Genomic DNA, 18602 nt, shown 5'->3' on the forward strand with positions numbered 1-18602 from the left:
ACAATTGTTATTTTATTTTACATAGTGGCTTATGTTTATAGAGATGAGCCATGCGTTCATGTGCGGATTAACTCATATGTTGCATCCATTTAACACTACATGTAAATCTATGTTTCAGTATGTTCCTTTTAGCTTATATTTCATATACTGTATATGCATATATATATATATGTATATATATATGTATATATATAATTATATGTATATATATACCTACGTAAGTACATATCTATATCTATATCTGTCTATCTCTATATCAGTGTATATATAAGTGTATATATATATGCGTGCGTGCGTGTGTGCGTGTGTGTGTGTGTGTGTGTGTGTGTGTGTGTGTGTGTGTATTTGTGTATGCGCGGATATGTGTATGTGTATATATACATATATACATATACATATGTATGTACATATCTATGTATATATGTACATACATACATTCATACATATACATATATATATATATATATATATATATATACACACACATATGTCAGTATGTTTGTTCTTCATCACATTTTCTTTTCTTTCTCGCTGTATCACCGAATTCCTTTCCTCTTCCTTGTTATCATCGGCCGTAATATTGATTGTTCTCCTCACCCACCTTTTTAATTTCCTGTTTAGCTTCCCCTTATCACTGTCCATTTTACTCTTGTTATCATCATCTATTACCGTGTTATCGGTACCTGTTTTCCTTGTTATCATCTTCCGTCTTCTCCCTTTTCTTTTATCTGTTTTTCCTCTTCCTTATTATCCATTCTTTCTTTCTCTTAATTTTCCATCTTCTTTTTCTTTGTCTTCTATTCCTCTTCTTTATCATCCATCATCTTCTCTTCATCTTCCATCTTCCCCATTTTATTTGCCTTCTTTTCCTCCTCCATTTCATTTATCATCTCCTTCTATATACCCTAAGTAGGAGGGGGAGGCAACAGCTGATTGAGGTCAAAGGTTAAAGGTAAAGAATGCTTGAGAACATGTATAGGGTATCCTTTTTCTGCCCCTGAAAGCACTTAGGGCGATTTTCAGGGTACGGTAATAAGGGTTTAGGACCTTGAAGCGATGAAAGCCAGATTTTACTGAGGGGAGGGAGGGGGGGGGGGGGGAGAACAGGTGAGTTTTTCTTGGGGGGTGTTATGATTTGTAAAGGGGGGGGGGGGGTAGGTGAGTCCTATGGTCGAAGAGGGAGATGAGTCTTGTGGAGAGGAGTGGAGGGGGGGGGGGCAGCTGAGTCCTATGATCGAAGAGGGAGATGAGTCTTGTAGAGAGGAGTGGGGGGGGGGGGGGGCAGCTGAGTCCTATGATCGAAGAGGGAGATGAGTCTTGTAGAGAGGAGTGGGGGGGGGGGGGGCAGCTGAGTCCTATGATCGAAGAGGGAGATGAGTCTTGTGGAGAGGAGTGGGGGGGGGGGGTAGTAGCTGAGTCCTATGAGGGGCGGGGAGAGACAGCTGAGTCTCGCGGAAAGGGGAGGGGGCAGCTAAGTCTAATGGTGTTGGGGGGCATGATCAGCTAAGCTTTTTCGTAAGGGTAAAAGAGGGTAAATCACAAACAACCCAACTTCCTCTTCCACTTAATCGATCCTTCCCTTGTTTACCTCCTTATTCTCCTCCTCCTCTTCCTCTACCTCCTCCACCTCCTCCTCTTCCTCCTCTTCCTCCTTCTCTTCTTCGCATTATCCCCCACCCCCATTTGTCATCCACACTGACCTTGGCATACGCTTTAAGCCCATGAAGTTGGTTATCAGCGGCCCCATTTCCCAAGGCTTCAGGCCTGAATGACCTCAGATATACGATACAGGCGCGTCACGTTTCCCCGTCGAGTGGCTGTTAATGGCCTCTGACGAGATGGTTTTCTGCCTCTTTGCGCTTTTAATAGTTTTTTTTTCCATTATTATTATTATTTTACTTTTCTGAGGGACGGGTGAGGCTTTCTTTATTTAGTTTTAATTGTTTGTTTATATCTTATGTTTGGATTAGTGTATTGACCTTTTATGGCTTTGATATATTTTGCTGGTCATCTGTTGTAGTTTATCATATAATTCAATCTTTATTTTTTTATTATTATTATTATTTTTTTTTTTTGTTCAGCCATCTTTTATCTCACTCTTTTCTGGCCATAATTCTGTTTTGCCTGGCTGGGTTTCTGCCTTTTGAACATGTCATTTTTTTATCATATTTTTCATATTATTGTAGCTTTTAAAAAATAATCCTGTTTACTTTTCTACTCATTTAACTTAAACCTTTCTTTCGTATTAATCTGCCTTTTTTTTTACTCTGTAATGTGTTTGTTCGCCATTCAGTAACGGGTTTTGTGCTTTTTCCCTTTTTACTGTTTTGAAGTTTAGACATTTTCCTTCATTACATTTTTTTCAGTATGCTGTAGTTTTTATTGCTCTCTCTCTCTCTCTCTCTCTCTCTCTCTCTCTCTCTCTCTCTCTATATATATATATATATATATACATATACATATATATACATGTGTGTGTGTGTGTGGGTGTGTATGTGTGTGTGTGTGTGTGTGTGTGTGTAGTGTGTGTGTGTATAGAATACACACACACACACATATATACATATATATTCATATATATGGTTATGGCCTATGTGGTGTACTTATATCTCGTTTACCTTGCTTCATTTATTCTATCTTGTCTCATTAATTAACTTTTTTTTTGTATAATGTTCATTTTTTCCTTCATGATTTTTCTTCATTACTTGTTTTATGTAATATCCCTGCTTCATTAGACCTTTTTATTGATTGGATATGATAAATCTAGCTTTCGAGCTCATATCCTTCGAATCTTAAGAAATATTTGTAAACTTTCATTTGGTAATGATTTGAAAGATTAGCATATAACAAGTCTTCTGTGATTTTTTTTATGACATATCTCTACTTCATTATACCTCGTTATTGTTTGGAAATAGTAAATCTATATTCGTATAATTTTTAACGTTATTTAAAAAATTACATTGTAATAATTATAATTATTGATAAACGGAAATAACCTAACGTCTGCCTTTACACACACACACACACACACACACACACACACACACACACACCCATACCCCCCATACCCACCCATACTCCCTCCCCACACACATACCCATACCCCCCCTCACCCGCCCATAACCCCTCCCCACCCCCCACCCCCACACACCTATCTTCCTATCAGCCAATCTATCTCTTCATCAAATGGGAAGCTGATGATCCGCCAATGTGACGAGCCAGCAGCACAACGCACTAGTCTGTCTGGTGTAACTTGTTCATCAGTCGACGATCTGTACCAATTTTGTGGGAATTAGGAACAAGCATTTCTGAGGCCGGTTACTTGACAGGAGAAAATGAAGTGGTATTACATGACCAACAAATCGCTTTATTTTCATTTTATTGATTAGTTTTTTTGTTTTTGTTTTTTTGATAAATCATTCCGGTTCCTTATATTTCAGTGGTTTCGCATTACTTGTCATGGTCTGTACTATTGTTATTTCTGTATGGAATTAAAAAAAAAATCTATTATTTCTGTTATATCGCTCTAACTGTGGCCTAATTGCTATCATCCTACTTGATTCTGTTGTATAAATAGGGCTTTGGGTCATCACACACACACACACACACACACACACACACACACACACACACACACACACACACACACACACACACATCGCCCAATAGCCCAAACGGAATGTCAACTGTGATTAAAAAATAGGTAATTAAAAATAGGTTCCTTATTTAACCCACAACCCTTTCCTGACCTAGTTAACGTCGCAACGTTGTTCAGGGAATTAATTTAAAAAACAGAAAGTGTTCTGTCATCTTTATTTCTTTCTGTTTCGAAAATTACATAAATTTGTGTAAAAGACGGATAGACAGGAAGAGGGAGGGAGAGAGCAGGAACAATGCAAATACAGTTTATATATATATATATATATATATATATATATTTATATATATGTATATATATATATATATATATGCGTGTAAGTGTGCTTGTGTGCTTGTGTGTGTGTGTGTGTGTGTGTGTGTGTGTGTGTGTGTGTGTGTGTGTGTGTGTGTGTGTGTGTGTGTGTGTAAATTAAATATATTATTTTATTTGTTATACAACTTGTACTAGTTATGACATAGAAATGTACACATGCACAACGTACTACCCTGATTAATACGGTTATTGGGATAGCCGTTATATAATCGCCTCTGCATATCTTAAAGTCGAAAACGCCGTCCCAGGAGACGGTATTAAATTTAGAATAGAAAATGCAAGAACGCTTATAAAACGATCAAGAATACAAAATATTACTACATACACTTATACAAGTACAAAAACAATCACACACACTCAGCAAACAGCATCTTAAGCGCAGATACAGACATCTACACAAAAACACACAGAAGCACGTAAATAAACACACGAATATCCACTAGATTTGCCGAAAGACGTAGCAGCCTTATGTAGCAGAATCTTGATCAGGTTTCTTGGTAGCTACGACAATAACACGGGAACCCTTCGCATGCCAGCATGGGCTTCCCTTCCTCCGAATTTCCCTGCTTCTTTCCTGCGTTTAATTCCTTTTCTGTTGAAATAAAGAAATGGTAGATCAGTTAATGGCACGGCAGCTGCAACAGAGGTGGTTATAACCACAGTGGTAGAGCGCTGGTTTCGTCCCCAGCCAGCCCCTCTCAGTCGACTTAGCTGCGTGTACTGGCTTCAAGCAAGGGTCATTATCGGAATGAAAAGGAACTGGCCGCTCTATCTCATTATCCCGTGACTTTGATTCCTTGCTCTTCTATAAACATACCGTGGAGAGACGAACTATCCATAACGTGGTGATCAGGTGATGATGGGAATGGAATGGTATGGTTCTTATGGTAGTTATGGCGTAAAAGGTACTGCTCGAGGCACTTCCAATATCAGCGATGGTATTGATATTATTGACGATTTCAGTCTATGATAACGAGAATAATGATAACAGTGATGATGGCAGTAAAACTTATCATTTATAAAAATTGTTAAATGAAGGATCAACATTCTCTTGATGGTGAAACGGTTGCCCCATCTCTTACTAAACCTATTTAGTGTGTTTATCTACCATTTCATCTATACGGTGTAGTGTTTTCCACAACATTGTTTGTAATGATAATAATAGTAATGATATTGCCAGTGATAACTTTTACCAATAGTATGATCTAGTTATTTCATTATCAATATAATTTGTATCATCACAGCCATAGCTATCATTATCATGTTGATTATGGTTATTCTTACAGCTAGTTTCAACAATGATTACGATATTAACAATGATATTGATTAAAATAATCATTGTGTCTACTGACTTCTACTATTCAATAACTACAGGATCTGGAAAAGGAAATTGTACTGGATAAATAATCACACACACACACAAAGCTGTGTGTGTGTCTGTGTGCGTGTGCATGTGCGTGCGTGCGCGTGTCTGTGCGTTTATGTATTTATGTAAGTTTAACAAATAAGAACCCTACCCTTTTCAGCCATCTTCCTCTTAAGGTAGACATAATAGACGAAGATATAAAGGGCCGCTCCAGCCAGGGAAATGTAGGCGAAGATCCTGAAGGCAGCTGAGAGGCCGTAGTTCGAAATCAGGTAGCCTCCAAAGAGCGCCCCAACGCCACGGCCTGCGAAGGTGGCAAAACATTGGGGGGGAAAAAGGTGAAAAGGTTGCATGTATAGCTTGTAGAGTGAATATTATGTCTTTATGTACTTGTTTATATATCTTATTTAGATTTTATTTCTTGATGATTATTATCATTATCACTATCTTGTAATCTGGTTATGTCTCAACGTAAGAATTTATATATACTTTAAGTAATCTTTGAATTTATATATCTTATTTAATCTTTGAATTTATATATCTAATTCAATCTTTGAATTTACATATCTTATTCAATCTTTGAATTTATATATCATATCTTATCTTTGAATTTATATATCATATCTTATCTTTGAATTTATATATCATATCTTATCTTTGAATTTATATATCATATTTCTATTTTCATGAATAACATCATTATCAATCTTAAACCTTATAAATGTATCAACGTATCTACAACGCTTACCCACGCAACAAATACCATATACGACAGCGCTATACAACACACAACCAACACAACCTCTAATACAAAGACTTCAATTCCTCACCCAGCGAATAGTGCGTCGCGCCCGTAAGTCCTGTCATCGTGGCCAGGAGTCCTTTGGGAGCGAGGAGGGGGCAGTAGGTGACCACGGCTACCCACATCACCTGGTAAGTGAAGACCTCCAACATTTCGTAAGGAAACACCAGCCACGGGTCTCTGAGGGGGTGAGGAGGCGATGAAGCGTAGGGTCAGAGATGTAGGATATGTATGTTGTTTTTGTATAAGTTTGGGTAGACTCTGTAAGGGCGTTATTGCGAATCGACAATGGGTCAAAATGGTCTTGTGGAAAAGAAAATGAGCTGTATCATATAATCCTGTATATACATACGTAAATACGGACATACATCTATATGAATGAATATTTGTGTATATTTATATTTATGTATGTATGTATGTATATATATGTATATATATATGTGTGTGTGTGTGTGTGTGTGTGTGTGTGTGTGTGTGTGTGTGTGTGTCCATCTACACACACACACACACACACACACACACACACTCACACATATGTATAAATATATACACACATGACTATACATATATATATACACAATTATATATATATGTGTGTGTGTGTATGTGTATGTGTGTGTATGTGTGTATATGTGTATGTGTGTGTGTGTATGTGTGTGTGTGTGTGTATGTGTGTGTGTGTGTGTGTGTGTGTGTGTGTGTGTGTGTGTGTGTGTGTGTGTGAATGTATGTATATTTGTGTATATATGTATATATACATTTATATATACATATATATATATATATATCATAATCATATATATATTATATATATAAATATTATGTATATATATTATATATACCATATATATTATATGTACCACATATATTTTATATATAAATATTATGTAAATATATTATATATATACCATATATATTATATATACATATATGTGTGTGTGTTACGTCTAGATGTATATTCATATCTAAATCTTTATACATATTCCTATATCTATCTATCTATCCATCGATATTTATATCTATCAACGTATCTATCTGTCTATATCTAAATCTATCAACGTTTCTATCTGTCTATATCTATATATATCAACGTATCTATCTATCTGTCTATCTATATATACATACATATAAAAATCTCTATCTATCTACGTCAGTGGTTCCCAACCATTTCTATTCAGTGGCCCCTTGACCAATATACAGTCTCCATGGACCCGTTCACTGCCTGTCATCCTTTCAGATTCAGTTATTATTAGTTATGAATAGTGCAATGATGTTAATAGCTTTATGATCAAGAACACTACATGGAAAGATTCCCATTTATGGATATTTAAGAGAGAAATATCTATAGGTACTGTGGGCGAGACAAAATTCATTTTAATTTGGCCTTAATTTTCATATTGTTTTTTGTGTGTGAGTGTGCGTGTGCGTGTGCGTGTGCGTGTGCGTGTGCGTGTGTGTGTGCGCGCGTGAGATTCAGAGTGTGAGTGTGAGTGTTTGTGCGCGTGTGTTGTTTGCGTATCCATCTGTATTTGTACAGATGCACCTGTGCACCAACATGAGTATGCAAATACATACGCATCTGCACACATACATGAATATCATTACTTGTCATGGAAGATCACTCACGTTAAATAAGCGTATCCCAAGTGCCTGACCGCGTAGCACACGAAAGACAGGACGAAGATTGCAGGTCGACCCATCATTTCGACGACCTTGTCAGCAATGAACATAACAGGGATGCCCACCATGCAGCCCACGGTTAGGGTGAGACCTGTAGGTAGGGACAAGGTCTAACTGGGGTCGGGAGTACACTACAAGTCATTGATTGTTTAAAACAACAAAACCGATGATTGAATTCATGGAGATATTTGGTTATCTGATATGAGGTTACGTTTTGAAAACACAAAAACATACATACCCATTAACACATTCGCACACTCGTAAACTCACAGAGAGAGAGAGAGAGAGAGAGAGAGAGAGAGAGAGAGAGAGAGAGAGAGAGAGAGAGAGAGAGAGAGAGAGAGAGATATATGCACACACACACACACACACACACACACACACACACACACACACACACACACACACACACACACACACACACACACACACACACACTCACACTCACACATACTCGCCCATGTGCTCACACAACAAGCACACCACACGAACCATAAGGCACTTACCCAAGAGATAATTCGGAGCTTTGAGTTCTCTGAGGAAGACGAACAGGTAGCTCTCGATGAAGCCCCAATTGGACCCGAGGACGAGGACCATGACCAGGAAGACGTCGATCTCCACCTTCGTCACCAGCTCTTTCAGATCTTGCATCAAGTTTTCACTGGAGGTCTCCACCTAGGAATGAAAAAAATAACATGATGATTGGACTTCCTGGTTGCATCATGTGAAGTACGGAAACATGTAATGCCGCTGTTTGCTTTTTTTATAAAAAATATCATTTCATACGAGTTATAATAACAATAACAGGTATTATTCTCACCGTGAACTGGAGGCGAGTCACGAGTAGCCCTGCTATGACGATAAGTCCGCAGCCTAGGTAAAAGGCAGGCATGTAGTCCGTATAGCCTAGGGAGAAGGGCATCTCATTAATGTCGAAGAAAAAAAACTTTGCCTAAAGAAATTTATAAGCTTTAGGTCGTTTGCTATGGTAAGGAAAAAATAATATAAAATCATGTAGACATTTTAACGCGTACAGCCCTATAGATATAAAAAGTAAAATAAAGAAAACCTCACCTATATTGGCACTGTGCTTGTCGAGTATGATGCCAGTTATGAGGGGCACGATCCCCGTACCTATGGTCGCAAGGACACGTTGCTTCCCAAAGTCTGCTTTGTGTTCCTTGATGATGGCTAATGTTGTGGCATCCTGTGAATCGAATGACAAAGAACATTACTTTTTTATTTCTATATTATTGTAGGATAGAAAATATTACACATTAGCGAGAAATATGTATGAAATGTATCTGATCGCCTTTAAAAACATTTTTAAGTCTTTGTTAGTGCCCTTTAATTTCAATATAAAAGCCAACCAATTAATCTTTGGCCCAAAAACAACCCATCGTTAAAATTCCATTGCTAACCTTTTTTTCCAGAATTTACAGACAAAGCAATTAACGTCGGCAAAATCATGATAATAATTAAAATGTAAATGAAGAAATTACCCTCTTTAAAAAGGAAAAAAGTGAAGCAATTCCGTGCAAAAAGGGAAAACATCCACTTTTAGATATAAAAGAAAGAAAAACATTGCATAACGTACTAGCATAGTAAAAGCCGAAGCCAGGAAGAAGGTGCTGATCATACGAAGGCCAAAGTAGGCCCAGAATGTTCTAGGACTGTTAGAAGGATCGTCAGGATGTTGGCACTGCTCTAGCACCGTCACTTGGCACTCGAGAGGACAGCCTGAGGGGCAAACGAGGCCCTGGAACTCCTGTTCACTATGCGTCAGGTTAGACGACGTATGTGAACACGTGTTATTTTCTCTCCACGATAATACAGTTGCGTTGATATTCAGCTGGATTTTGGGTGATAATAAGTATGACGAAAGGTAAATAAAATAAAACGATATATCAAGAAATAGAATTGAATAACAGCCAAATCTAAATTGAATAACAGCCAAATCTAAATTGAATACGAAATGAACTAGTGAAATAAAATCATAGGTAAATGATGAACAAAATCCTAGTGGATGTATTTTGTGTCATTTATTTTTTTATGGTTTCAGTAATGTCTGCTGTAATATATATATTTTTTTTATAACTCATCTTTTCATAGATTTATTATTTTAGAAATATTGATACGATGTTATCCACACCGTCTTACCTCTTCTGTAATATTGAAGGAGATGCAGGAATTGTCGCTTTGAAGTGAGGAACAAAGGTGCGCTTCTGTTGCACTTGTCTCGCAGAGGAAGTTGCAGTTCTGCAGAAGTTTGATGCAGTGATTATCGCGCGCACGCAAATACAAATATGTATAAACACACACACACACACACACACACACACACACACACACACACACACACACACACACACACACATACATACATTCATACACACATATATGCATACATACATACACACAAAATACGATCTATAGGACTATAACCAACGCCGTTAGATCTAATTTATTGTTATAGTTCAAGCATTGCCTAATTATCTGTTGAAAAGCTAAAGCGCAAGTCAGGTGCTCACAGAAAACCACTGATCTTCAAGGGAAACCCCTCTAAAGAGATTCGTTGCCTCGCTCATATCTATTGTTTCAAGTTTTTAGTGACCCGTACACGCGGGCTGCCACTAATAAAATGTTGCAAGATTGTATTCACTTAAACAACAGAGCGATATGTGCCTTTTTTATGTTTTCTATTACGAAAAAAAAAAGGTTTCTGCCAGAGATTACCGAAATATTGAGGTATAGGCAGGCAAGATAAATTGAAAATCGTGAGCGCTTACATACTTATACGCATGTAAATATTCATACATACATACATACATACATACATACATACATACATACATACATACATACATACATACATACATACATACATACATACATATATACATACATACATACATACATACATACATACATATCCAGTTATGGGTATATACATACGGTACCTGTTTATAATGAAGGTTATTAGATTTTGTGAGGAAAGCTGATCACGTAAAGGCCACGCAAGGACACGATTATACTTGTAGAGCAGTAATTTGAAGGGCTAATGAAACTATATCCGTCTGTCTATGCATATACTTTTTTTCTTACTTTCTCTACAAGGAATCAAGAATATCACCAATTTAAAGTTCATGGCACGAGCATTAATTTCAGCTTTCAACGACAACCAACTGGTGTGCATTTCAAGGGAAAAGAGGAATACAAAAATATATGTTGAACATAAGCATTTACACGTCTGCTTAAAGTTGAATTTACTTTCGCTGTTTAGCACAGCGAAAGTAAATTCAGAAATATAATGTGGCGTTGCGAGCCCCACGAGGCTCCTCACCAGGCGATCAAATCGAGGTGGAACAAGTCACTTTTAACGCTTGATGATGACCCTTGTCTGACTCGGAATGCCACTACTCATAGTTTCATATATATATATATATATATATATATATTTATTATATTTGTGTGTTTATATATAATATATACATATATGATATATATATAATATATATATATATATATAAACAAATGTTTACCATATGCAATTATTGCCTTTGCAGAGAATTCCACCCGATTTTGAAAACTAGGGTTTTTACGTTTCAAACCTGGAATCAGACATGCTTACCTTCAAGACCATATGAAGATCAGTAGAGTTTCGAAGGTCGTGGCATAGATCACAAGACGACCAGGTGAGAGCATGGCCGTTTGGTCCACAAGCAAAAGTGAGCGAGTTGGTGGGACGAACAGGCACGTATAGGAGCGACACGTGGAAGACGACACACAGCAGAGTGTTAAAACATACGACGAGTTTGTACTTGCCAAACTTGTCCGCGATGATGCCTGTGGATGAATCGTGTCGATAAACCTATGTACAACAGCTTAACAATTATATAATTAGATTTGGTGATAAAAGTTACTGATTTCTTCACACTCATGAAGACAATGTATGTTTGTTTATAGGTAACACTTATGTGGGCTGCAAAACAATATGAATATGTATATATATATTATCACAATAAGCTAACGTCATATTCGGTCAGTAAGTTCCTTTTTTATATAAACTAGGTTAAACCCTAAAAGTATGAAAATAATGTAATTTTTTTCATGATTTACTTAATGTAATCGGAAATCAGAATTGCAACTAGAGTTTACCTGATAGCGGTGGCCCGAGCAAAGAGGCGATCGGCAGGAAGGCATAGATAACAGCGATTTCCTTGACAGTGATGCCCAGCGTCTGCATGTGAAGCGTCAAGTATGGCAGGAAACCCGTGGCGCCTTCACGATGACGAATATACAATGTATTGTTTACTGGTTTATGAAATGATGATTGATTATGAATTATGTGTCATCATTACCATTATCATTCTGTTACATTTAGCTTTTGTTTGTTACTTGGATTCATTTATTTAATTTATAGTTATTTGTTTTCCTTCGTAGCTATGCATCCATGTGTGCATCTCAGTATAAATGGGTGCATATCATTAATAAAGCTTAAATCTATTCTCCTTTCATTAGTAGTGAATCTCAGAAGTCAACTTGGTACTGACCCGTTACATTGTGAAATTGTCCGCTTATAATGTGAAAACGGTGTAAAACTGACATAACATTTAATGAGAATGATGGTAATAATGCTAATATGAAATTTTAAATACACACTTGTACTTATGACACAATAAGGATGATGTAATCACTAGGTAAAAAAAAAAAAAAAAAAAAAAAAAAAAAAAAAAATCATGAGTTGTCAAATCCAACAATGGAAGTATATAATATTTCCATTATTTGCAAAAGTGAGAGTTGAAGTCTCCGACGTTAACTACAAATAATAAGGATTGGGTATTCCTGACCCATATCCCCAATCTCTCTTCCTCTCCCCCAAAACATCCGGAGTAAAATCGAGACGGTCTGTCCTTAAGATGACTACGTAATCCTTACATAACACCCAACGTATAACATGAATTATTTACGGGCATCACTGACCTTAGCGTTATGTCACGTCTCGCATACTAACTCTTCCAGTTCGTCATGATCAGTGGAAAAAGAAAATCATCATGATTGCTTTGTAAGAGAAGTGTACACGTGATTTTTTATGAATATTTATATTTTCTCATCAAATCGGATAAGTGAAAACTCTATTCTTGTTTTTGAGAAATATAAATATATACGCAGTGCTGTCTGTATATAATGTGTTATATCATCTGAAACTTTAACTCTCACTTTCTCTTTTAAGAAACGAAGATAGAGACGTGGACAGTATACAATACGTAACCAAAACTTGTCCCTCCATCAAATAGGAACCGAAATACGGAACTACCGGTGACAGACAAAATTACCATTAACATTCGAACTGCCAATTGTCGAAAGGCCTCCTGACTCACCTCCCATGAAGAGGAAGTAGATAACCTTGATGGGTATCAGCTCCTTCCTCCAAGTCAATCCTTCTTTGAGTTTCGTTTTCCAGCCATTATCGCTCTTCTTTCCGGGTTCCATTTCCTTACGATTTCCGAAACTGCGAAGACACGAGAAAGAAAGGAAATTTGATATCATTCAAGTTTCGGTTTGTTTGAAAAACCGTTTCTGTGATAATAATGATAATAATGACAATAATGAAAATTATAATTATGATATGATGATAATAATAATGATAATAATAATAATAATAATAATAATAATAATAATAATAATGATAATAATAATAATATTAATAATAATAACAATAATAATAATAACAACAACAAAAACAATAATAATAATAATGATATCAAGGTAGGAAAAAACGTCAAAATGTATGCAAGAAAGTTGGATAGTATCGCATTCTTTTGAGGAACTATTAATAATGGTGACAACAAAAAGCCTCGGGCGATACCATATGTAAATAAAGTCGAGTGCGTGATATAAAGGCACGATATAGAATCGAGGGGAAAAAGATGGAACAATGAAATAAGCCTTGTTTTTCTACATCGCCTCCGGGTACAAGACAAAGGATACAGGCTGAAACTGTGTACCTGTAATGCCTGCTATTATGCCCCGACGCATGCCTTCGTCCCCTCGCTTCCTCACAGCTAAGGGCTGGGCATACTGATCAGCGTGAGGCGACAGCATGTACCTTTGTGCCGCGGAGGAAGTGGGTACTTGCTAATGCCTTATGCAAAAGCAGGTTTCGGGGTACCTGTGTTATGGTTATTTTGGGGATACTGTAGGTATTGTCAGTGGTGAGTCAGTGATATTTTTGATGATGATGTTAGTAATGCTGACAGTTATTTACAATGCCGAATATAATGATACAAGAAAAAAAAGAGTATGAAAGCAGTGATTGTGTTGGTGATGATGTTATTCATGCTAACATTTTTTTTTTTTTTTTTTTTTTTTACACTGGCGAATATAATGATACTAGAAAAAAAATAGATGTAAGAAACAGTGATTGTGTTGATGATATTATCATTAGTCATATTATCAATAATGTTCATATCAATCATGCTGACAGCAATAACGGGATGATAACAAGAATTCAACGATATTGTGACCATGAATATTGTAGACATCGTGCCATAGATTCCTTATAACAATTCACAACCACGTCCATGTAGAGCAAAGGTCAGTGTCACAAACCCCAAGGCCAAGGCTAGAGGACTGCAGGCAAGATAAAAAAATAAATATATATATATATATATATATATTGCGGTTTATGTAATAATGATGATAATAATAACGATAATAATAATGATCATAATAATAATAACTACTACTACAACAACAATAACAACAATAATGATGATGATGATAATAATAGCAATGATAATATTAATGATAATAGTAATAATAATAGTGATAGTAACAATGATAACAAAAAATCTAGGCAGACGTCAGATAATGCATAACTCCTATAGTTTTTATATTTAGTCACCTTATTATGTGTGCTAGGGTTAGTTCTGGTCCCAATCACTCAAGGATACAGTGTGTGATTAGGACTGACGCTTTAGCTCACTAATTCATTGAACACATCAACAATAACAGTAATAATTATGAATAACAATAGTAAGAGTAACGATAATGGTGATAAGGATAATAATAATGAATGGCAATGATGGTAATGGCGATAATAATAATGGATGACAAAGATGGTAATGGCGATACTAATAACGGATGACAATGATGGTAATGGCGATAATAATAATGGATGACAATGATGGTAATGGCGATAATAATAGTAATAATAGGAACATCAACAAAAATTACAAAAACAACAACAACAACAGTAAGTAATGATAATGATATACACCACAATAATGATAATAACGATGATGCTGGCTTGGAACATGCTACAATAGTGTCAGCAGCATCAGTAACAGTAAAGATAATAACTTTATACAATACATAACACCTTTATGTAACATAACTGCATAACAGTAAAGATAATACCTTTCTATAACATATAAAACCTTTATGTAACTTAACTGCATAACTGATGAAATTTATTTGCCAGTTAACATGCCAGTAAATGAAATACTAAATTTTAGGGTAACAAACAAAATGACTGGAAACCTTAGTACTATAAAGCACTGTTAGGAAGAAGGCCGCATTAACTGATTTAATATTAATGATGGAGGACGCGTAACAGGGAATACCATACCCAGGAATACTCGGGACGAATACACAGTGCTCATTACGACATGACATATCTCTGGCGCTTACTTTTAGACACTACCTTCGAGCAATATTTGAAAGGTGAGTATATATAGGTATATAGATACTCAGTACACACACACACACACACACACACACACACACACACGCGCGCGCGCGCGAGTTCTAATGGAAAAAGCATCTGATCTTCGGTTATTCAGGTACTCTATCTCAGTGGCTCCCAACCTTTTCCCAATCATGTGATATTACTAAACTTTATTATTATCATTATAGCAATAAAATGCGAAACACTTGCCACTAGCCATCTCTCCTACTCCCACCTTATTGCCTCCCTCCCTCATCCCCATTCCCCTTCCGCCTTCGCCCCTCGTCTCTGATTCCCATAGTATTTTCGGTATTTACATTTACTCTTGCAATGAATACAGACAACGTAAGTAAGTGAGATTGACATCCAACAACTATTCATCGTAGGCATGTGTTTTGGACGCTTTACAGCTGTGTGAGGCCTGGGAAACGGTTGGTGATATATGTTCTTTTTCAGGAATTTGAGAAAGGGTGACGCTTAGCTCATGACCGAGGTATGGAAAATGTGGATTATTGTGCATGATGTGAAACGGTTTCCCGAACTTGACGACTTCATAACTTCATATGAATATCAGATTTTCAATCCGGTTGTTTTTTGATACCATGGGTAAAGCTGTTATATGTTTATAGCCGAAAAATCGCCCTAGGAGTAAGCGTTAAACGGGATAGATATCTTTTCTCTTGATTTGTGGTTTGTTATATTCAATTACAAAGTGTCTCGTGTTAAAGAAATGCCTCAAAAAGATTGTGGCTTTGAAGATCAGATCAAAGTTTTAGAGGAAATAATGATTATTGTTTTCATGTTTTCAAATGCCTTTTTATTTCCTCAGAATCATTGTCTAGACCGTGTATCCTGATCAAAAGGAAATTTAGCGTGTCAGATATAACAGCAAATAAATTAAATCACGATTGTTTAGAAGATTTCTTTGTTTCCATCCCTCTAAAATGGTGTGCGTGTGATTAAACTTCCCCATTTTCTGTGACACACATCTGAATGTACATCTTGTTCAGGAAAGTGCGTTAGCTATTTTTTGGCCAAAAGGGCCATTTTGCCACACTTATGACTGAATGAATACCGATACCCATGCCATTCCTTGGATATTTTTAATCTTTGATAATGCTAACTTTGATGAAAACAATGTCAATAATATTTAACTCGAAATAGTTCCACAGAAGATCACTGAAATTAAAAGGCTCATCGTATGTACATTTCTTTAATAAAAGTTTTTTTAAAGAATAAACTCAAGGAGGGAGATGCAAATAGATTTATGCAATCGGTATAGAAAAAATAAATAAATAACACACCAAATGTTGGTATCAGTCATTGATAAATCCTATTGTATTAGATTTCACATCTTACATGCTTAATTTGGTTGATATGAGACCAACATGTAATAGGCTGAATTTAATACATTATCAGCTGCACCCAAAATATAAAGTCTAAATTTCCTTTACCTAGAATCAGTTCCTCAAGATCGAAAATGAATACACAGGCGTACATAAACAGTGTGAGATCATCACTTGTTTTATCAAGTGTTTTTCTCCACAGCTGTAAACGTTTTCGAAGTCCTCCCCTAACGTTTTTCGACGTCCTCTCCTAACGTTTTTCGACGTCCTCCCCTAACATTTTTCGAAGTCCTCTCCTAACGTTTTTCGAAGTCCTCCCCTAACATCTTTGTATATGTATATATGTGTGTATATGCTGGAAAAACCGAGGACCGTCATATGATATCAGAATCATGGTAAGTGGAGTTCGTCGTTACCCCGCTGTTCCCTTCCATCATCCACTGTCTGAGAAACATGATTTCGAAAATAACTAAAGTAACTTTCGGAAACGAGGGGCACTTGACTTTTGACATTTACATATGTCTTCTTGATATTTGCATAACGAGATAGATTGCTTCCTACAAGTTTCACACACACTCACACAAATACAGACACACACACACACACACACACACACACACACACACACACACACACACACACACACACACACACACACACACACACACACACACACACACACACACACATATACACCCATACACCCATACACCCATACACCCATCCACCCACCCACCCACACCCACACCCAAACCCACCCACACACACCCATCCACACACACACACACACAAACACACACACACACACACACCCATCCACACACACACACACACAAACACACACACACACACACACACACATATGTATATGTATATGTATGTGTGTGTGTATATATATATATTAATATATTTCAGTTACGTGTACATGTCATATTCGTTGGCGATAAATATCTAAAGAAATCATAACATGTCCCTTGTTTTGTGCATTTCATTGTTTAGATCCAGATTGTCAATTCTGAAACTACATCACTACATCAGCATCGGCTAAGTATTAAAGTATCAAATAGATAAACAAATGGATGGACAGACAAATAAGATCATATGAGATCAAAAGATAAAGTTATATGCAAAAGAACATTTACGTAAAATTCAATTTTTCATTGACGCACGATAGTGGTATTCTCCTTAACACATCAGAGTTCTATTTCTTCCTAAAAAATAATATTATAATAATTAGAGAGAGAGAGAGAGAGAGAGAGAGAGAGAGAGAGAGAGAGAGAGAGAGAGAGAGAGAGAGAGAGAGAGAGAGAGAGAGAGAGAGAGAAAGATTACCTGTATCGCCGTCGCAGCCTGAACTTGAGTTCTCGGAGGAATCTCGTGAACGAATGACACCGTACACCCCATACATTACATTACTATCCCTCCTTGGACTGTTGTATAAGCATGACGTAGCGAGAGTCCTATACTGTTATCGGGAAGTAAGGACACTCGTTATTTAACCTGCGGTTTCGGGGACACTCGCTCCGTGAAGAGTTTTCAACTGATACGCTGTATATATGTATATGTGTGTGTATATATATATATATATATATATATATATATATATATATATATATATATATACATACATATATATTTATTTATATATATATAAATATATATTAACACACACACACACATGTATTTGCACATATATATAGGTA

At 36.5% G+C, this 18602-nt stretch overlaps 1 protein-coding gene across 3 annotated transcripts in view; it reads right to left on the reverse strand.

The window, feature by feature from the left end:
* Positions 1–3999: 3999 nt before the first annotated feature.
* Positions 4000–18602, reverse strand: part of LOC125043796 (major facilitator superfamily domain-containing protein 6-A-like) — a 25269-nt gene continuing 10666 nt past the window's right edge. For all 3 annotated transcript variants that reach the window (XM_047640099.1, XM_047640098.1, XM_047640096.1), the window contains 12 exons: positions 13203–13333; positions 11980–12102; positions 11453–11667; positions 9982–10080; positions 9419–9673; positions 8896–9028; positions 8642–8727; positions 8328–8496; positions 7768–7912; positions 6170–6321; positions 5491–5643; positions 4000–4565 (listed from right to left, as the gene is read on the reverse strand). In XM_047640099.1, the coding sequence (XP_047496055.1) occupies positions 4459–4565; positions 5491–5643; positions 6170–6321; positions 7768–7912; positions 8328–8496; positions 8642–8727; positions 8896–9028; positions 9419–9673; positions 9982–10080; positions 11453–11667; positions 11980–12102; positions 13203–13314 (1749 nt within the window). In that variant the 5' untranslated portion in view covers positions 13315–13333 and the 3' untranslated portion in view covers positions 4000–4458. The remainder of the gene's footprint in view (positions 4566–5490; positions 5644–6169; positions 6322–7767; positions 7913–8327; positions 8497–8641; positions 8728–8895; positions 9029–9418; positions 9674–9981; positions 10081–11452; positions 11668–11979; positions 12103–13202; positions 13334–18602) is intronic.

Source organism: Penaeus chinensis, chromosome 34 (genome assembly GCF_019202785.1).
Source record: "Penaeus chinensis breed Huanghai No. 1 chromosome 34, ASM1920278v2, whole genome shotgun sequence".
Classification (NCBI taxonomy): Eukaryota; Metazoa; Arthropoda; class Malacostraca; order Decapoda; family Penaeidae; genus Penaeus; species Penaeus chinensis.